The sequence below is a fragment of the Lepisosteus oculatus genome, chromosome 9 (genome assembly GCF_040954835.1).
Source record: "Lepisosteus oculatus isolate fLepOcu1 chromosome 9, fLepOcu1.hap2, whole genome shotgun sequence".
Classification (NCBI taxonomy): Eukaryota; Metazoa; Chordata; class Actinopteri; order Semionotiformes; family Lepisosteidae; genus Lepisosteus; species Lepisosteus oculatus.
In genome coordinates this window covers 15,367,335-15,389,922 of record NC_090704.1, presented here as the reverse complement: position 1 = coordinate 15,389,922, position 22,588 = coordinate 15,367,335, and the positions used below count along the sequence as shown (strand labels likewise).

Sequence of the window (22,588 nt, the reverse complement as noted above, 5' to 3'; positions counted from 1 at the left end):
AAGCTTTTCAGTCAGTCCCATCTGGTCAGCCCATGGATAGGAACCTAGATGAAGAGCAATAAATTCCACAGTAGAGGAGGCTAAAGGAAACAATGAGCACATTAGCATTTAAAACCATCTTTAGAGAAACATTAGACTTGGAAATTATTCCAAGTACTATTTTGCAATCTGGAAGGAGGTGTGGCTGCACATTCATTTACATGTATTCATCTGACAGATGCTTTTTTCCCCAGAGCACATGCAGTCTGTCAAGAGAGCATAGGTCAATGAATGTAAGGCATCTTTACTCATCCAGCTGCAAGGCACTGGGACAGAGCTCAAAGATGCACGGGCCGCACAAACCTCTCATGAGAAATCATTGCCGAATCAAGCCGGAAGGCCCAGATGAAGTTTGCTCTTGTGTGTCCGGACTGTGAGTAACTCTTGTATTGTATTGTATGTATTGTACTATTATTATATAATTTGTTACACTGTGGCTGTGTTGTGTGTGTTAAGCTGCTGTTGCACTGCAATTTCCCTCACGGGATCAATAAAGTATCTATCTAAAAGTGTTCAGAAGAGAAAGAGAGGATGTTTGAAGAGCATAATGTTAAAGAAGAAGAGTGGCTGCGACAATGTTACTAGCCTACTGTGAGTAGAACGCTGCAGGTGGTAATGCAATTTTAGGGGAACCGGACTGCCAACATGGGAATAGAGGGTATAATCTGACTTGCACTGAGTTAATCAAACACTACACTTAATAGTGTGGATGCTCACTATTCTCTACCTTTTTGCAGAGATACTCAGTGATCCTCTTTGAAACTTGAACTCCAGACCACTCTCCAAATCAGTGCCCGCAGTTGGCTGGGTCTAAAATGGTAAGAAAATCATCTACCCTCCTGTGCCTTCCTTTGCATTGTCAGCAAGAGCCACCATCAGTTTGCTTCATAACACTAGCCCTGCCGAAGAGGCAGAGGTCTATGTGAAGAAGGGAGGAGGGCTAAGCAGTGCACAATGAAGAGGAAAGAGCACACTGTCCCCGTCCCTCCCACACTGGTATGAGGGTCACATCAGTGTGCCAAGCCGATGAACAACTGGCAATTCCAAACTGGGCTGAGTATATAAAGAAAAATGATTGCCACAAAAAATGCAGGGAAAGGGGGCCGACCCCAAATATGCAAGACCAGCAGAAAAGAACAAGGAGCACTGATGCAGGTCAAACGCTGATTTCTAAGTGCTCATCTAATCCTCACTCTCTACATCAGCCGTGCAGAAAAAAAGCAGCCATGCAATGTTGTCATCACACGCAGGCAATGCAAGAGGTAATCAAAGACAGCAAATGCAACAAAAAGGCAATACACAGTGTGATATCTGAACACAACAAAAAAAAACACTAACATATTTCTTTAATCCACAGCAGCTGCTGGGAACTTAAAAGGTCAGTTTCTCAAGTCATTGCATTTCACTTCCGTGCCATAATGCATGACTACTCGAGTAAAAGACGCACTGAACTTCACAGTGCCCTCCCTGTCGACAGGGTTTCAGTCTTAACTCAAGAGTCACAGAAAGCTCTGAGAGAGAAACCTGAGCAACATTAGGCTTTGAAATAACTAAGATCAACGGGAATTGCTGGGGCCACTTTCCAAATGACAACCAGGTGGCTTTCTCAGCTCATGCAATTTACCACAAATTGCAGAAAAGAGACACTTCCATCCTACCAGGATCTGCTGGTTAACATATTTTTCAAGTTGCCAGTTGCCTCTATCTGTACATCTTTCTAGACATGCTTTTTTTACCATTTTTCTTTTGTAACAAACAATACCATGGCAGTGGTGAAAATACAATGGTAACTGTGCTTTATGAAGAAGAAACAATGGCACTTCTCAGTCACTAAAGCATATGGCACAGATCCTTGGCCTGTGGCTGTAGAATTCCCCCCATTCCGTCTGCCTGGGCACAGAGCTGAGGGCACCCAGCAGCGTCAAACCAGTTCTTTTCCATCCTTGTTTTTCTATTGAGTAGTCCTGCAGTTCAAAGACTGCACCGCTTAACAGAAGAACACCAATGGCCTAGTTAAGAGAAATACATGCCTATTTAATATTTCAGGTATTAAGAAAAGTGCATACCATGTTGCACGCAAGCATCCCAATGTCTACAATGTATCTCAGAATTAGTGACTCCGGTGTCTCAGCTCTATCTCCAGTCTACAAACTGGGGAAGAGTAAAGGAACACAACTTTGGGTGTTAGAAAGAGGGCAGTCAGCAAAGATAATATAACGATGACATCTGTAAAGGAATAGAAGGTGGTTAAAAAGCCTGGACTTGGAACAGATCACTGTGAACAGACGGAATGCTGGTTAAGTGAGAGAAGGCGGCTAGTAGCCCAGGGAGGAGGAGAAGGAACAGCGAAGAGTACGAGAAGAGGAAGTTTTGTTTCCTTTCTCTTTATAAATCCATACACCACACGCCACAAAAAGAGAGACAGCCACACTTTCTGTGAAAAAAAACATGTTATTGCACAGTAACATCATTTTAAAATTCTGATATTCACTTAATGATGCTCTTCAAATAAAATCTGCTGCTGGGCTGTGGCAGACACAGTGCTGTGAGATGAACAGCAACCCATGAACCTTGGTCTTGCCGAGATAATGGGACAGGCAAATGTAATGTACCAGTTTCCCCCTGGGCCAATCATTAGGGGTCTATCAAGGACTGTATGGAACCAAACACCGAGACTGATTAAAGAGCTCCTCCAGTAATCAGGAATCTGTCTGGCTTGGTGTTCTTTTGAATTTCCCCCAGGAGGTTCTAATTAAAAAGTGTGCGCCATAAAATTAGATTTTTTTTCTTTACAGTAAGATTACAGCAATAGTCATGAAGTGTCCATCACCCAATTAAAACAGAGCTGCAGACACACAGTGATTTGAATGTACCCGATTCTCTTACAGCTCTGTTTCAAAGCCTGTTAAAAATGTCTTGTTTACAAAAGCACTGTGCAAACTTGTTCCTTCAGATTGACAGGACTATACTGTAGTTCTCCATAACCGATACTTGAATTTGGTCACACTAGCTAAGACCACATCAACTGCAGGCACATTATTTACCCAGGAAGTTATTTGTCTTGCAATTATATGAACATAAGTAATTAAGATAAGAAGAAAAAAAACAGTAAGGAACCAATATGTCCTGCTTATGAAGAGAACAATGCCTCAGTACCACTGGCATGTTAGAGTCCAGACTAAGCCCACACCATGTAACCCATTACCTGGGGTATTCTTGGCCAGCAAATTCTAGCCGGCAAGATGTTACAGCCAGACGGTCCATCAATGCCAGGCCACTATCTGGGAGTCATGACACCTCACAAGACATCATCTGCAGCCTGGTGCAAAGCATGTGTCGCAGACAGAAGCTTGAAATGCTTCCACTGATGGCCACACATGGTATTAACCTGTACTATCACAGCACTCGCACTGTTTGAACAAGACATAATGAATTCACCTACAGAATGTCATGTCTGTTGGTTAAATGTCAGTGCACCTGCTACAATGTCAGTGTACCTTCTCATTTTCAGGATAAAAACATTGAATATTGAATATTTTGAGGCTCTGTATTGAGAGGATGATCTCAGACCAGCATGAATTCAATCATCAAAATTAAGAATCAAAGAAGGTTTTGATTTCCCTCCACAATGGAGACCACAGCTACACAAACACAGATGCTGCCTTTTATTTTTGAGAAGGACCATGATTCTAATGCTCCTGCATCCTTGCAAAATACAAATTCTGATTCAGATGTTTATCATGGAAAAAAACAAAAAGCAGAACAAGAGAAAAGAAGAACCAGGACTCTTTGGTTCTCCTCTGTAAGGGAACCCCAGAGTTTTGCTGTGTGCATACAGCAGCATACGAGTTAGAAAAAGGGAATCTGTGGGCTCTTTTTGGCACGGAGCAGTGCAGACAGGATGCAGAGTAATCAATTCTCTCTTACAGCACCAGGGCTGGGGTCCAGCATTTAGACCCAGAGATATCATTAATCTGACGCACTTCAGGGGCTAACACAAATTACACTGCAGTAAGGAGAGGCAAAGCAAGCTATCAAAGTTGGGATTTATTGTGTGTTTGCTTACATTCTCATTCTCAGCAGATAAGATTACACTGTGCTACATTAGAGCATTAAAAAAAGTCCATGAATGAGAACTAGATAGGCAGCCTGCAGCATATGTTGCTGACTTACTGAGATCTGGTTTAGTTTAAAAACAACAAGAGAAGCTTTGTTAGACTCCAGATACTTCGGTACATTTATCAACAAAAACTCTGTTTGCCTTAACTGCATCTTTTTATTCTTTTCCCTAAAATCAAATGACTTAATACTGAACATTTCAACATTTTGGGGTATCAGCTAAATTTCAGCAAGGGTTTGCCTAATTCATATACATTTGTGTATTTAGTTTAAGTACGATATAAAACAGGGTACTTTGTACCGACTGAAATCACACTGTTTCATTTTCTATCCAAACCTGTTCAGGCCAGACGTTTCCCTGAATCTTTACAACTGATTCAAAAGAAAACTGCCAATTATTTTATATTTGTCTCAATTTAACAGATGTTAAATTTACAATAGTAAAGGTAAAATAAATTGCTGTTTTTATCTAGCTTATTTTGTACTGTAGAGTTTATCGCAGGTAGCCAAGAAACTCAACACAGAGTACACCAAGAATGCAGAACAGGAATATCTCCCGTGTGGAACTTGTCAAACAGTGCACAGAAGACAGAGTGCAGTTAATAAACCACAAACATTACATCTCTGCTCCTTCTCTGCATTTTCAGTTGTATTTATTGATATAACCCTTTCTCCCAGCCTAGCAGCTTGGTTTATATGAGCTATGACAAACACATTCCTGTTCAGTAAGACCACTTCCTCCACAGAACTCTATCTGAATCAGAGAGGAGACAATCCAATTAATGGCTCAAGCCTGGATAAACAAATTCAAGAGGCTGCAAAACAACATAAAAGGTTTAAAACAATGAAAATATGTATATAACTAAAAGTCAAAATAATTCTCTACTTGCTCATACATACAGTACAGGATGGAAACAATGCAGTAACTATGGCATTACAATGGCATTATAATTTACCTTGGCATTCATATCTCTACAAGGGGCAAATTTATGGCAAATCCCCACTTATTTGATTAGTAACAGTAACATCATCGTAGACAACACAACTTAACAGTGTTGACTGCAGCAGCTCTCAGAGGAATACACTGCTTGCACACCTGGAATCTTTGAGTAGGTCAAAGATCAAGATGTGCAGGAAGGTGAGTGATGGAGGCATTAGTGCTCTCCAGGGCTTACAAGTACTGTACGTGAGCAAAGGGAAAGGTATGCAAAATATATAAAGCAAAGGCAATTCTGGAGTTTGATCTGTTTGTTTACTTGTTTCGAGTTCTGAAGATGAAAAAAGCAGGAAGCCCAAAGCTATAACATACCAGATTTTTCAAAGATTAAGAAATTGCATTGGAAACAATCTCAGAAAAAAAGTAATTACACAGTGAGGCAAGACGCTTGTTTAATAAGAACATTATTATTATTAGCAGCAGGCTTAAAACAAAGCCTGCATGGGTACATTTCATTTGTAAGCATCTCTGCTCGAACTGCCGTCTCAAATATCAGCACCAGCACATTTCTGCAAAGCTGCTCCTGCCTGCTATCACACATCTCAGCCAGGAGCGTCACTGAGACGCAATGCTGCAGAATCTAAATCAATACATTTGCAAAACCGAGTCTTGCAGCTGTAAGAATAAAAGCACATTCTTCCCTGCTTCCAAAAAACGTCGCAAGAGAGCTGACAGTCCCCAGAAGCAGAACTTTCCAAAATCCTCACTCTCTAAATCACAAATGTCAAAAACATAAATGTTTCCCTGAAACAAAACTCTCCTCTTCATAGAATGATATTACACACTGGAACATTTTTCCCATCCATCTATCTCTCTTCTGCCTTGTCTAAATAGTACAATTGTGAAATAGATCAGGCTCCCTTTGCTTTTGATTTGTATACTGTGCAGGATCCAATTAAACAGCAGTCTCTCCAGTACGTCCAATAAGGATTCAACAGCAACCAGCAAAACCTCAGAAAACAACAGAGTTCATTTGCCTCCAGCCAATATCTCATTTCTTCTAAATCCTACACAGTGGTATAAATGAATGGCAGACTCACTTGGCTTTCCGTTTTGTATGTGGGTGTGCAGTCTTGCTTTGCTTTTGGCATGTTCCACTGTGACATCTTTACAGTTCCACATGGCACTGACATTACAAGCGTGACTTATAAAACACCAAGCTGTTCCTCTGTTCTCTGGCCCACACCAGAGACATGCAGCCACGGAGTGAAGCCACAGAGACAGACAGCCCAGAATATGGAAACATCTGTCCACTGCCAGTCAGGCCAGCTGCAGCGGGGGAGCAGATATAATTTGGAAGAAGTAGCATGTGTGTTATTATAAGCAAGGTCATTCTGGACAGCCAGCCAGAATGATCTCTCCAGATCAAAACCATGCTTGCTAGTTTCCATATTAAGGCTCCAGGTGCCATTGTTTTACGAGGAATAAATTTAACAAGAACAAGCAATATTATTTGTTATAACTCTCATGCTTTGCATGAAATGGAAACTTTGCCTGCATTTGACATTCAAATTCCAAAAACAACTGAAGGGGAAAAGCACAACAAGTATATTTGCAGGTACTGCAAAAGTATTACCGAGCTGCTTCAAGGGAATTCCTGCACGCTCATAATTTGGGGTTTGAAGAAAGAAAGAAATAAACCAAAAAAATAAACGTCCAGCAGTAGGATGACAAACTTGGGAGCAGGAGACAAAAGGGAGAGGATTAGCATGTGGAAGAAGTCATAATCCATCCATCCATTTTCTAACTGCTTCATCCAAATCAGATTTACAGGGGAGCCAGAACCTGTCCCTGGAAGGTATGGGACGCCAGTCCATTGTAGGTTAGGTATACAGGCAAAAATACATGTGCCACCCAGACCAATTTTCCCAGAAGGCAATTATTAATAATAATAATAATAATTGCTTACACTTATATAGTGCTTTAGAGGTAGTGGGGACTCCCTTCCACCGCCACCAAAGTAGATAAGATAAGATCACTTTATTGGCCATATACAATTTCTTGCATTAGGAATTCGACTTTTCACATACTCCAGCTTGCTCTCCATGAGACACAGACACACAGAAAGGGAGAGAAGCTTTGGGTCAGAGCACAGGGTCAGCCATTGTACAACGTCCCTGGAGCAGTTGGGGTTAAGGGCCTTGCTCAGGGGCCCAACGGAGTAGGATTCCTCTGCCGGCCACGGGATTTGAACCGGCAACATTCCAGCCACAGGCACAATGTGACAGCAGACATAGTGCACTCACCACACATCAGCTCTCAGTGGGGAGGAGAACAGAGTAATGAAGCCAATTCATTGATGGGGATTATTAGGAAGCCATGATAAGGGCCAATGGGAAATTTGCCCAGGACACTGGAGTAACACCCCTATTCTTTTCGAGAAATGTCCTGGGATTTTTAATGGCCACAGAGAGTCAGGACCTCGGTTTAACGTCTCATCCAAAGGACAGCGCTTTTTGCAGTAGTGTCACCATCACTATACTGGGGCATTAGGACCCACATAGACCGCAGGGTGAGTGCCCCCTGCTGGCTCCACTAACACCTCTTCCAGCAGCAACCTCAGTTTTTCCCAGGAGGTCACCCATCCAGATACTGGCCAGGCTCACACCTGCTGAGCTTCAGTGGGTTGCCAGTTGTGAGTTGCAGGGTGATATAGCAGCTGTCTTAATTAATCTAATACTATGCTTTCAGGCTGCAGAAGGAAAACACTGCACCTGCAGGAATCCCACACAAACATGGTGAAAACATACAAACTCCACACAGATAGCACTCCAGGTCCAGAATTGAGCCTTGAGCCCAGGCACTGCCAGACAGCAGAGCTTACCACGGCACCATTGATGATGTTTCTGAATTTCCAAGGAGTAAGAAGACAATTTGCGAGCTAAACTCCTTGCCCAATGACAAAGAACAGCATCCCCATAAAGACATGTAGATAACATCTGCTAGGATATTGGTCACACAAATCAATGCTAAAAGGCCTGTTTACTGTATCTAACACTGGTTTCCTCCTTTATGCCGCATCTAAGACATGTTTAATTTAAAGGGGATTAACTGGTGTGGAGAAAAAGTAATTCCTTATATAATGCAGAACACAAATTACAATTCGAAAACAAAGAGCAAGCACAGATCTAAAAGACCGCACATTCTCTAAATTTTTAATAGTTGAATCAAGGCACCAGACTCTTATTCTTGGACTCCTATTATATGCATACCTGTATAAATAAATAGACCCAGTCATATACATATGGTCAAAGAAGAATGAAGATTTTGCAGAAGGGTGAAAAACAGCAGCAAGATTTGCCAGTTAATTAAAAGGCTGTTAAAGAAGCAATCAGGGCAAAAGGTAATTCCATCAAGCAAACGCAAGGCCCTCAGACACCAGAGCTAATCCCTGCATCCGCAATGTGCTTTAAGATTAATTGCCAAATCTAGTGCAAGACAGAGGCTCAGCTGTAAGGAGTCTCTACAATTACAGAGACGCATGGAAACATTTAACTAACAGCTAATCAGCTACCAACAGAACGCATACTTCTCATTTCTGGCACGCTGGCATTGTAATTTCAATGCATCAAATTACCCCCCAATTTACATGCAGCAAAGAAAGACCATTTTCCATTCAAAAATGACCCTCCCCACTGCCTTCCTTGCCAGCAACACATTAACATCACAGCAATGACGTCAAGGCTGTAACACAAACATAGCTGGTGGCTTACTGCACATACTGCTTTATTGTTCCTTTGTGTGTGGCTAAATCATTCAAAAGATGCTATTTACTGTATATAGGAGGAATCTGAGCATTGAACATGGATGCTTGATGTCTTCAATCACTGTCTATTCCTTTAAAGAGACGGGGTGCATTATAAACTGTCTCAAACCAGTTTTTTTCTCCAGTTAAGCAGTAATTAGATGAACAAAGGCAAAAGCCTTCCAGCCTTGGTGCCTCTCAAGGTTTCTTCCTACTTTAACCTGAGGGAGTTTTTCCTTGCCACTGTCACCTTCGGCTTGCTAAATGGGGGTGCAGGCCCGGAAATCTGTAAAGCTGCTTTGTGACAACGTCCACTGTAAAAAGCGCTATATAAATAAAACTGAATTGAACTGAACAGCAAATGTGGGAAGAGGGAGGTATAAAGTAAAGAACTGTTCTGTATCTATTCTGCATCGAAAATGATTTTACAGATGACACAGGGCTTTTGCGCTGAGAGGACAATCTAATCTTCCCTGTCTGGTGAAGCCCTTCTGTGATGTTTTGTTCAGCCAATGTGAACTCGTGAGAAGAGAGGGTCTGTGAACACTGCACAGGCACGCAGAGGCTCCCGGCTCAGAGAGCAGCCGTGACGGACACAGACCTTAACTCAATCAGAAAGCCGAGCCTCCCACTGGAATCCCGAAAGGAAGCAGTAGGAATGATCAGGATTGTAAGGGACATGCCCGGATTCCTGCCCCCAAAGCTCCATCTGATCCCCAATCTGTTATCTGATGAATCAGCTCCCCCCCTCCCCCGATTCACCGTTCACAAAAACAAGGCAGCCCTGTTTTCATCTCCGGGGTGCAGTCTTGGCTCCTCACTTGGGCCCGGGTACAAAGCAGAAGGCGGCGGCGGCAGTGGGGTGGCAAGGCTGGGCACCGGGGGGCTCTCCAGCCCTGCCGCACAGGAGGGCTTCCCTTCTGCAGGGCCTAGCAGAACCCCTGCTCCCTCCCCCTCTCTCCCCTTCACTGTCAGCATAGCCCTCGATGTGCATGTCCCAGTGAACATTCCTGCACAAGCACACTTTCACTGAAACAGGATGATGGCGATTATATATACAGTGTCTATACAAGAATAGGTACAATCATATAGACATGCATCCCATGCTAATAAAGCACACTACCATCAAAGCAAGCAAACACAGGTGAAACAAACAATGTTTTTTCCTTTTGGACTGTTGTTTCTATATTAAAAAGCACAAGGCAGTCCCTGAAGAAGGGATATTCTTTTTAACGCAGTATTTTTACACGTCTTGTTTAGACATGGTAATACAGCAGGAGTAAAGGAGAGAGGAGAATGTGATCTGAACTGTTTCTATCCTTTCGAAAACAAAGATACACCCCTTTTCTTTCACTAACATCACACGCACAGAGCAGAGCTACTTCACGAGAACAAGAAAATGGCTTGGAAAAGGAAATTAACTTTCAGCAGTCTCAATGTGGTGATTCATGAGGTGCCAAGTCAGAAGTGGTTCGTGTCGCAGTGCTGGATCTCAGAACTGCCCCGTGACTTGAGCACCGATTAGATGGAAAGGAGTCGCTGTCAATGGAAGCAGGATGTTTTTGTTTTTCAGCTCTTCAACATGGCAGAAGCCCAAGGGTTAATAGCCATCAAAGGCCAAGTACATGTCATTTTAACCACTCTGTTTAACATCGGTGTAGCGACACACCAAAAACATAGCCTGTCCTAATAAAACATAAATATAATAAATAAAACCTCTGATGCTTGCTTTTCCAATAGAAACAAAGATGAAGACACTGAGTAAATACAGTCAAGCATTTCTTATGTAAAATAAAGAGAGAGTCTCTTTTCTGTACTGAGTTCAAACACCCCCAGTCAGGCCCTTAACGCCACTGAAATCAGTCAAAACACTGAACACTCCCAGTCAGGCCCTTAACGCCACTGAAATCAATCAGAACACCGAACACTCCCAGACCGCCTCTAAACACCACTGAAATCAATCAGAACACTGAACACTCCCAGTCCGGCCCTTGGTGAGAATACAGAAGCTTGAAGAGCTACATGGAAGAATCATCAGGAGCTCAGGAAAATCTGCTGCTGAAAACATTTCACTTCCTCTGCAGCCTTGAGGCTGCCCTTGTCTGCCAATCTTAACAGCTTTAGAATAAAATCAATGAATGTGAAGGACAGCACACAACACAGAAAGACACAACAAGCAAAAGCTTTTTTTCTACTTCCTGCTTGACTTAAAAAAAACATGAAAAGCCAAGAAAGTCAGTCTTGACTGTAGGGTCCTGCTTCAGGCTCAGCCCCTTGCTCCCAGGAGCCCTCAGATGAGAGCTGTCTGGGGAGCTGTCTGCATGCCCTTGCACAGGCAAGTGTGGCTGAAGAGGAAGGAAGTAAAGTCACCACACAGTGCCAGTTTAAAGTCAGATTAGCAGCCAGAGACAACAGGTCATGGTTTCTATTTTTTCCTGCCTGCTTTAATCAGAATATAAACACTGACGATAAGTGATGACAAGGACGAACAGCTTAATCACCCCTGACCAATAACATAGCCTTGCCTATCTGTGCTTATGGGCAGGATGGAGCTACACATGATTCCTCACTTTCACAATATATACAGTACATCAATATTTATATACTAATAAGGGAACAATTTCACAATTATAACCCTGGGCATCAAGGACCTTCAAGTGTAAGAAAGCAGCATAAAACAAGGTTCTATTTAAACTGAATAATGCAAAAAAAATACATTTTAATCACACAGAAGTTGCTTGATGTGATACAGAGGGCAGGAAAACTTAATGAATCTCAACCACATCACAAGTGAACTACGTGCTGCTGGTGAAGCTGAACACAAGGCATGGGCCCTTCTTCCATGGGCTTGGACAGGCTGCTACACGCCACGTTCTGCACTGCCCTTCCCAACAGAGCAGTGCCAAAAGTGGAAACTTACTAAACACACCAGCAGAGTGATCAAACTAGACTAGAACTATAAACTCTAGCTTAACTCTATATTATATTAAAGATGTAATTCATCCTTCCATTTACTTTATCCAATGCAGGGTTGCAGGGGAGCTGAAGCCTATCCCAGCAAGCTGCAGGCACAAGGATACATCCTGTCCATCACAGGGCAACCACAAACACAGACCTACACACCAGGGCCAGCTCCCCGAGAAGCTAGTCAACCTACCAGTCTTTGGACTGTGGGAGGAAACCAGAGCACCAGGAGGAAACCCACACAAACACAGGGAGAACATACAAACTCCACGCAGACAGCAGCCCAGGTTTAGATCTGAGCCCATGACCTCATGTGCTGTGAGACAAAAACGCTAATCACTGTGCACTGTATGTAATCTTTAAATATAATTACTAGTGTATATATATTTATGATTATTAAGATTACATAGTAAATGTTGCATGAACATTTAAAGCGGCCCCGACTAGCTCTGTTGGTAGAGCACGAGACTCATTATCTCAGGGGAGTAAGTTTGTGTCGCACATCGGGCGCCAGGTCCTCCATGTTGAAGGTTGGGCAGAAGGCTAACAACCCTGTCCCGTAAAAAACTAAATGTTACAGAAACAGCAAACAGGGTGTTGCTGCCCCTACATGCCAGAAGGCATAACGGGCAAAACATCGATTAACATTTAAACGTTGCATCTGCATGTGCAATGCAAATCTATGTTTTCAATTTTTATTAAGCATATTCCTTTCCTTCTGATTTATTAAACTTACACCAGTAATGCAGGGCACGATTATGTATAGATATACATGCAGTTGTCCATTTCACCATGATGGTTACATCCACCAAATATCAAAGACAATTATCACTCATTAGCATAGGGATTTTGAACCTCAATTAAATGTTTTTGATAATTTGACTTCTTAGCTGTCACACTTGCGTGACCTTATCAGTTGAATTGGGCACAGGTGAAAGAGTGATTTAACCTTCTGAACGTGAAGCCTGCTGACAATCAGGAGAGAGAATCTCAGAAAGGAACCGATATGCCTGCTTGTCAAGAGAAAAATGTCTTCACTGCAGCAAATAAAGACATTTGAAAATCAGCAAAGAGAACCTATGAATCACCATCACTGCACTCTACCCTGCACAGGAAACCTTTCACCTCCAATGAGCATAATGCACCAGTCCTTTAAAGCCTGACAGGCCGAGAAGCACCATGACTACCCTGTCACATCCTTCTGCTCTACAAGGACCTCTTAGGATTGTTTCAGGTTGTTTTACAAGGAGTTTTCACACATGTCATTTAAAATATATGCCCTCTCAGCTTTGAAGAAAATAAAATGTTTTTGGTTCTGACCGACATCTGAACATGCATATTCACAAAATAATACATTACAAATGTTCTGGGAAAGAATGCAGAAGTGACAACCTTAGAAGTGCTTGCCAGAGCAAGTTGATGAAAATACTGCACGGACCATTGTAATAACCCCATACTCTGATGAACAATTCAATAAAGGATCATTTCACTGTCTGTCTGTGGCCTGACGTAAAGGTATAAAATGCAGCAGCTGGACTTTCCTATTATTTTTTATTTCAAGTACTGCAATGGACTGGCATCCCATCCAGGATGTATCCTGCCTTGTGTCCATTGCTTGCCGGGATAGACTGTCTCCCCGGTGACCCCATATTGGGTGAAGCATTTGGAAAATGGGTGGATAGATCATTATGTATCAGTATGTAGAAATAAATGTGCATTTTAAGAGTTAATATAAGTCATCTGCACTATGCAACAGCAAAGCAATTTCTCCTATGCAGTAGATGGTTAATCATAGTACAGAATTACTCAGCCAACTCTTTAAGTTCATATATGATAAGGGTAGCATTTGAGAAACAGTGCTCTTTTCGCTGTGTTTTTATGCTTTATCACAAGGTCAATACTCAACGGTGACACAGTTTGGAGACTCAAGTGCTTCTAGGCTTCTTGACTGTGGCTTTTAAGTGTTTGAACAAATTTACTGAAACTTTAAAATTATATCTCAACCTTTCGTTTAGCCACAGATTGTTTTAGAACCATCATAAACATGCTATGCAAAATCAATCTACGTGAACACCCTCTGTTATCCATACCCCCTGTCATTTTCTTTGACTGTGACTCTGAAAAGAAGAAAGGTGGTAGAGTCCTTCAGAGATCTTTCATGGCATTGCAGTAAGTGCTTTAAGTGTTTGCAAAAAGTGAACAAGTGAAAAAGTCAGGTCCCCTATGCTGATCCGTTTTTATGTCATTCTTACTGTATCATTGAGAAACTTGTCTTTTGCTGTTACATTTAAATCATCTTATTTAAATGAAACTATACTGTGTTCTCTGCCAACTGGGGTGGATTTCCCACTGTATACAGCACATTTGCCTTTTTAGTCCAAGACTGCAAATAAGGGAAGAGAAAGAAAAAGAGCCATTTCACTAAAGGGCACATAGTTAACATTCACAGGACCATGGGACTCAGGTGTCTGTAATATCATGGCCCCCTAAAAATATCTCTTTATCAAAAATAACAGGACTTTGGTAAAAAGAAATGGGTTTCAGTGTCAGACTATATGAGAACGTGTACAGCATGTGTAGATGTGCCTGAGTATCAATTATACCTATTGCAGCCCATTAAACCTTAAGCAACCGCATTAAACCACAGGTTCAGACTGTGGTGTACTCTGGCCTGCTGTGGTTTCATCAGCCTGTCACAGTGAACCACAGCATGCTGCAGAATCTCAAAGAGCCACATCAGAGAGAGCAATGTGCCTGACGGGACAGCAATCTCTCAGATGTGTGTTCTCTGCCTAGGTCCACACCATCAACACGGTAAAAGATCATGGGAATGCGCGGCTATCTCGAGTTATTAACCGGACCAAATAATTAATGTCAGTTCATTTCAGATGAAAGAACACATACCCCATAATATTACAACTTGGTTTTACTGTAAATAAAACATAGTAGGGGGGGATCCTGTGTGATTCAACCAGTAAAAGTGTGCGTCTGGAGTTCAGGTGCTGTTTTAAAGTTGCCATTAGCAGAAGTCCAATGGCTGAGCAGGAGGTACCCTCAACTTAATGGCCAACCATTAGGTGCGCCAGAGAGCAATAAGACTGTGGTGTTGCTGATCAGCGTTCAGGATCCCAAACTGGGAAAGTAACATAGGAAGAACACCACTTGAGTCCAGATTGAAACAAATGCGCAGTACTCACTGGAAACTCAACCACCCTGTACCAGCAGGCAAAACAAAATACTGGCCTGCTTTTCCTGAACAAGAATGAGAATATAACAAGAGATTCGAAACAAGATAAGGTCAAACAGGCCCATCTAGTCCATTTCAGAGTAAGTAGAAAATTGATCCAGGGATCCAACCCAGACATTCCTTGAATGAGGCCAACATATTGGTTTGTAGCACATGACTGGGTAGTTTGTTCCATACTCCCACAATCCCACTGAGTAAACAAGAGCCACCTGTTCGCGATTCTAAATGCACTTCCCTGTGGTGTCCCCTGGTTTGTGTTTTACTGGGTTTTTTTAACAGAAATGTAAGTTTTAAACACTTACATCAGGTCCCCTTGTAATCTCTGTTCAAGACTAAAAAGATTGGGTTCTTTCAGATGCTTTAAGCTGGTGTGCAGGAGCAGATTCTGTTGACACAGCTCTTCATCAGAAGGAAATCTTAATTCGCAACGTAGCCACACAGTTTATATTTCTGGTTAAGAAATGTATAATTATCCTGGCCTAAATTTATTTCAGAAGTAGACCTCATGTAAACTTGTCCTAAAAAAACACTTAGCTTGGACATGCTTGCAGTAAATACAGTATTTATCCTACTGCGAGAGCTCCTTCTACTCTTAACTATTATTTCACAAATATTTGTCCTAATGCAGACTGTTACTTAACTTTAATAAGTTACACATTAACTACCTATTAAATCTTACTGTTAACTACGTGTGCTCATTGTAATATTCCTACACCTTCGTATTCGAGATTTGTTCATATTCACCTTAAGTTAACTGGATTTCAGGCTTTTTCTCTATACTATACTTATGCACTGTGTATTGAATGAAGCATACAGACTTTTGCTCAAACATGGGTTAAGAAACCGGGAAACTGTAATTGCAAAATAATAATAAAAAGGTTTATCACATGACCCTTCCATCGATTATACTCATGAGGCTCAGAAGCTCATGGTTACATTTTGTAAGAAGAGATTCTTGGAAAAATTCAGTCTAAGATTAACTGAAGTAATGGTTTTCTTACATTACGATGTTTTTACTGAAAGCCTTGTCCAAAATGATGACTATCGTCACATTCCCACTAATCCGCCATCTTTTGCATTTGATCCAGAACCCAGACCCCTTAGCTCTAATATTTTCCCCATCTATCTACCAACTAGATAATAAAATGCCATCTAGGAGAAAATAATTGATTTTATACCAATCTAGTAATTAGCAAATTGCCAATATTCATGCCTTTTAAGATAAAATATGATTCACAGCATGATCTTCTCTCTCAAAATGTATAGGCTGCAATACAGAACCTTAGTCCCCATTTAAATAAAAATAACTGCCCATTTTGTTAGGTATTTCAGAAAACACCCAGAAATAATAAAATAAGATTTGCATTGCAATACTAAAATGTGTCACTTTGTCAACACAGGATTTTCACCAGCACTTAAACCCAAAACAATTAGAATCTCAAGCTGCTGATAATCACTTTCCAAAGGCATCAGCATATAAAAAACACATTGGTAGAGGACCAAATTGTTGAGTTTCTGCTTCAAGCTATCTGGCAGTCTATTACTGAACTATATACTATCCTGTTTAAAGTTCCATGTATCACTCATAGTCTGTTTCACCTTTTCTTGATATTGTCACTGATATCCAGTCAATATACATTTCACCAAGAGCCAGATTCATCACACTATAGTGGTGAATCATGCTCGTTGTTCAAACACCTCCTGTGATAAAAAATATCACAATACAGAACACAGATCTTTCATCAAACAGTGACATGCCTGAGGCACTGCAGGAATTTACATTTACACAATCTAAATAGAGGATAAGCTATCCTGTTTTTTAACCTACAAAACAAACCATGGCCTGTTTTTTTTTTTTTTTTTTTACCATACAGGCTATACACCTGCCTGTCATCATATATTCCCTGACATCATTGTTAATGTTAGACTGGCGCAAGGCTCTATACATCTGAACAGCAAACCTGTCTAGCAAGACGCCTTGTTGTTCATATTGATGGGCCTGGCAGGTTGTTCATCACTGGAGGATCTGGTGGAGTTTTACAGGACTCACACGCACAATGGGCAAACAGAACACCCAACGTGTTCTTGTGAAATAAAAGAGCAGCCGGGACAACCTACTCCAGTGTGGCTCCCCACCCTGGCCTGAAGAAAGACCGCTTGTTGGGAGATCACTCATTCCTTAACGGGGGCTGAAACTGTTTCACCAGAAACTAAAAATGTAAGTAAAATAAAACAAAACATCAAAAAAAGTGTCTGTCTTTCACCACACCAAACCTTCTGTAGAAGAAATGTACTCGCAGTGAGTTGCCTCCTTCAGGGTAGTGTAACTCTGTTGTTTCCAATGAATAACACAGGGTTCTGACATAAAATGTAAAAACATGCTTGTGAAAAAAGATAATTTATGATCATTTACTAAAGCATTAGTTCTATACACTACAGCAATAGCAAATAGAGAAATCTGGACGCCACAATCACAAGTCAACTGAATTCTTCAGTCCTGATGTTCTGTTGTTGACCGCCTATAAGGAAGGTCACTTACACTTGGTAATATATTATAATAAACAGTCATACATACTTGGGAATATATGACTGGTTTACCACCAGCCAAGCTCAAAAACATAATAGACACTTCAAGTTTAAGAACAGGACTGTTCTGTCATTGCAACAAGGAGCTGTAGGCCTTGTGGAAATCTTTTTAGAAAGCCACACTAGGCAGCAGTAATGATAAAAAAAAAAGAAAACAAGACCAGCAAATCCAATGGAAGACAATTAGTGAATTCAACAAAAACAAACAGCTCACCCAGCCAAAGCCAGTTCACATGCATCCTAATCTACTAGACACAGGAAAGCTGAACAGCTCTAATGCAGCAGCCTTCATTAAATGTTGAAAGCAATAAACAGCACATTCTGCATTTCCCCGACTCTGATGCACTGGCTTCGAAAGACACCCATAAGCACAGAATTTTAGGCTGGTTCTGCGATGCAAATTGCTGCGTCATGGACAGAAGGCTGAGATCACCAGACCAAGCTGGACTGCAGCCCAGCTGCACAAAACAAGACTACTAAATACAAGCCTCTACAACTCCTCAGCTTTCCCTAGTCCGATGTCTATTCTTGCATTTATCACAAGTTTGTTCTCAGCATGTGAAGCCAGATTCATGTCAGTCTTATTGAAAAATCTTAATACATGTTCACTTTTTATTTGACATTATAATTTACATTACATACAGATATAAGCCTGGAGCATGTATGAAACTATTATTATATTATTGATCATAATTAAATTTTGGCTGAAGCTTTAATCAAAAGTGACTAATGTTTGCACCCATATATACAAATGAGCACTTTACTGAAGCAATCAAGAGTACCAACGTACCTTGCCTGAGGCACGAACAGCAGTGCCACACCTCGGATATGAGACTACAAATTTCCAGATACAAGCCCAGAGCCTAACCACTACTCCGCACTACAACAGCACCTGTATTTATTTCTCACCAGCTTCAACTGCAAACTCCAGGTGGACACAAGTCTTTAAAACAGAGAATGGAAGCCACTATCATCAAACACTGATGATACTACTATCCCTTCCTATTTACTACTACCCCTAGTAAGGCCATCTCTACTCCCCAACAAGCTGAAGGACTCTCAAAACTTGGACATCAGGGCAAGAGTATTTCCTGCTTTTCATTTCAAACAAATCCTCAGATTCACAAGTGGAAAATGAACATCTGGGTGGAAATTCTAAAATGTTTGAAATGTCTAAATTGATCGAAACCTCTACCTCCAACCACAAAAAATCCAGAATAAAATGGGGCTGATTAAGCAAATGATTAATTCCTATGATTTGGGAGGTAAAAGATAACTCAACTGGAATCAAACCATAGCCCCAGGCCTAGTGAGAACTCTAAGCAAGAGACAGCTGTTTCAGTCTTATCCCACCTACTCCAGACCGCATGGGATGCAGAGTGCCTCCCTCAGAGATTAGCCTGGTTTGTGTGGGTTCCAGGTAATCCAATCAGAGAAAACACATTAGAGATTAATAGATAACTAATAGAGAAATCAGATGGAGATAACAAAAAGCTTGACTTACAAAGGGTAAATTTGATATATAGCTATAGCTACTAAGCTATAGAATAAACACCTGGATGGCCATTGTCAGTGCAGTCCTATATGTTTATTCAGAATCTTTAGACAGTGCTTACAGAAAATATCTGCAAAATGAAGACTAGGTAAGGGCAGTTACTGATAATTCCACATCATACAATTTATTATTCAATTATAATGGAAGTTGAGTTAAAGGCTTTATATTTCAATATTCAAAATGAGCTTTAAAGAGTAGACTGTTGTAGTGCTCATTTCTGTTAATTTGTTCTCACTGCCCCCCAGAACATGAAGTTAAAGGACCCAGATTTGTTTTTGGAATCAAATATTAAAACTAGATAAGCTTTTCATGAGCATAGTAAATGTTTTCACTACCTGGCCACAGCAGAGTGACCCACTTACATTTTTACAGATGGCGGATTGTATTGGACTAATTACATTGATGAAGCAGAAAAACTATATACTGTATAATTACGTTAACTCCACTTGTCTCACTGAGTACTGTACAGTATGTGTTCCGAACGAGGTGGCAAGCTATACACCAGCCGGACCTGAACCAAAAGACCAAACTGCTACGCAACAAGAGCCGTTTTTCGGCGCATTTAATAAGTACAACATTTCTAAGGTTTGAAAAGAAACTATGTAAAAAAAAACGTCCTTCCCTGTCAGTCTTCCCAGCGGTTAACGAGATAAAACCCTCCAAACCGAAGAGACACTAGACTTGATGAAGCAGCGAAAGAACAACGGTTCTAGAGTGATTTGAAAAAGCATTCACACAGCACACCAAAAGTTGCTACCATTCATTTAAGGATAAACCTTATTTAATATTGATATGAGACGCTGTTTGTATTTACAACCCTGAGACTATTTCAGTTGAGGTTAAACGTTTAAAAGACACATGGTATTTAAACGACAGCTTTTTTGTCTGGAAACCGAGACGACCAGAAGATGAATGTAATTTCCCGTGAGGATGATTCAGTCTTAATAGACACCAGAAGCAAAACCAGAAGCCACCGAGTTAAAAAAAACTATTGAAGTACCTACAACTCATCCTACAGTACCTTCATAGTGGCATCACTGCTCACTGGTAAGGGGGAGCGGCAGACCGCGGTTGTGGGTATGAACGTCACTTTCTTTGCCTCTACTTAGAAAGCGGGTATATAACTATGTCTTCAAAAGTGTAAGCACGTGTAACACCATCCAACATAGTAGTCGTCCTTTGTTTTTATTTTAAAATAAAATACTATGAGTTCCGTGTCTCTTCGCTACACATAAACACAACCGTTTCTCATTGATTACAAAAAACAAATAAAAAACGTTTATCGAAAGGAAGTCACGTGTTACTGAACGATATTCCAATTTAAAACCAGGTAAAAAGTTACTACCTGATACAAAAGTAGCCTCTGCCAAGCACCTGGCTTATTTTACCTTTAAATTCATGACGAGTTCAGTGACAATGCTTAGCTGCACATGGTAGGGCTCTGCCACGGTTCACGTAATTACTACCTCTCAGTAAATAATCCACATTCAAGAGTTAATTTTTATTTATTACATTTGGTTTGTAAACAGGCACACATATGGGCTTCTCATCATCACCTACAATGTGTTTTGAGATGGCCTAAATTTGCGATTAAAGATAATCGACTCACCGCATCCTTCCCGTCTGTCCCGCTCATCGGCTGATCCTTCTCCGAATTGCACAATTTTCTTTTGTTTTTATTTTCTGCCTTCTTCATTTCTCGATCGACAGAAAAACTTAACAACGAACGAAAAATAAATACTTCATGGAAGAAGAGAATGAAGTGTCCATTACCCTAGAAATTCAGATTATCTGAGCAAATGAAACCATAAAATAGCCGGGCTCCATCTTTTAGATGTTAGTCTTCGTCCAGATTTTGCCAAAAATCACTCTGTTGACGATTCGAATTTACGAGAAAAGTTGAAAAATATAGCGTTTGACAATTAGTAACGATTTTTCTTCTTTCGCCAGTTAAATTTTAAACTAAGTTTAACCATCCTTTCCACTAGCTAGTTGGAAGTGCAATAGTTGTTGAAGATTTTTCCAAAAAATTAATCCAAATCCAACTGTAGCTCTCCGTTCTCAAATTCATAACTAAAACAACCTTTATTCTTTAAAGGGAGACATTGGGTTATGTCGCAACACAGCCCATTAATGTTTTGGGGTGCCAGACCGTTTCGGATAGCCGGTTAATTTCATTCGTCGTTTCTTCTCAGTTTATGACATCTGCAGATCTTTGTGCTGCCCAGCCGCCGCCAGGGAAAGCAAGTCCGGGATTTGCTCCAGAAATTCCTCTTTCCTTGGTTCGCTTCTTTAACCAGAGAGAAGCGCTGTTCATTTTATATATCCTGTCTTTTTCCCCGCGCGACTGCAGGTCTTCACAATATTAACCAGTCACATTTCGTTACACGTCTTTAGGCAGGTGTGCAACTGTACGAAAGCACATATCAGCAGTTCTGCTTTCCTCGACCTCCGGAGTTATCCACGTGTAAATATCATGCGTGTGTCCTTTGTCATTTACTCGAGTGGTGCTACTGACCGCTGAGCGAGGCAGCTGGAATTGAATTTTGAAGAACTGCAGAAACACCCAACAACATCCACTACGACAGACGAAAGGAAACCCTCTCCCCGTTTCCTGAAAATTCGCCGTAGGTGGGCACCATATTGGTGTACGGAATACCGCCACCCATTGAAGTGTGAGCGTTTTTTTGAGGCGCCGGTGACCATATTTCTGTACGGCGTGTTACGTCGACAATATGGCAGTGTGGCCAAAAAAAGAAATCGGAGTAAATTTTATGTTCTGCACCTCGCTGCCACCGTGTGGCTTAAGGATATATTTGTTACTCAGCATAGTTGGACACTATTTTCTAATGCTGTATACTCTATGATAGTTGTCTTCTATACAATCAGCTTCTTTAAAATATTCCATCTGTTGGTTTAAGGAAAATAAGAACATTTGAAGATAATTGAAAAAGCGAAAATACTTTTTGCCTGAACTTTGGGGATAAAGTACTATCAACCACATATGCATGGCAGGCGAAATTACCTCTCATTTCTAACCTTTCCTTAATACTAGTACGTAGTTTATGAATAATATAATGAGAAAGTCATTCTCTCATTACGGGCTGCAATGGAAATGTGAATATAGATGTTTTAATGGAGGCCTCTATAGTTACCCCAAGATCTTCTTAGCCTTTGCCTTTCATACAAACACTGCGCACTACTTATCTCTTAACATACTGAAGTGTGAGAGAGACAAGGGCTGTTGTATATGTTTCATCACAAGAGAGTGGAGAAAAACTGGGACTAGCGGGAAAGGGGATTTTAAGTATCTGATACTAAAAGAAAAGCCTGTGT

The 22,588-nt window shown here is 41.0% G+C and overlaps 1 protein-coding gene across 6 annotated transcripts in view; it reads right to left on the bottom strand.

Annotated features, from left to right (window-relative positions):
- Positions 1-21,916, bottom strand: part of mast2 (microtubule associated serine/threonine kinase 2) — a 170,355-nt gene extending 148,439 nt beyond the window's left edge. For 5 of the 6 annotated variants that reach the window (XM_015355554.2, XM_015355555.2, XM_069194205.1 and 2 more), the window contains exon 1: positions 20,862-21,916. In XM_015355554.2, coding sequence (XP_015211040.1) covers positions 20,862-20,948 — 87 coding nt within the window. In that variant the 5' untranslated portion in view covers positions 20,949-21,916. Of the gene's footprint in view, positions 1-20,273; positions 20,334-20,861 lie in introns of those variants that run through there. The other variant, XM_015355559.2, reaches the window with a different exon arrangement.
- Positions 21,917-22,588: the final 672 nt, after the last annotated feature.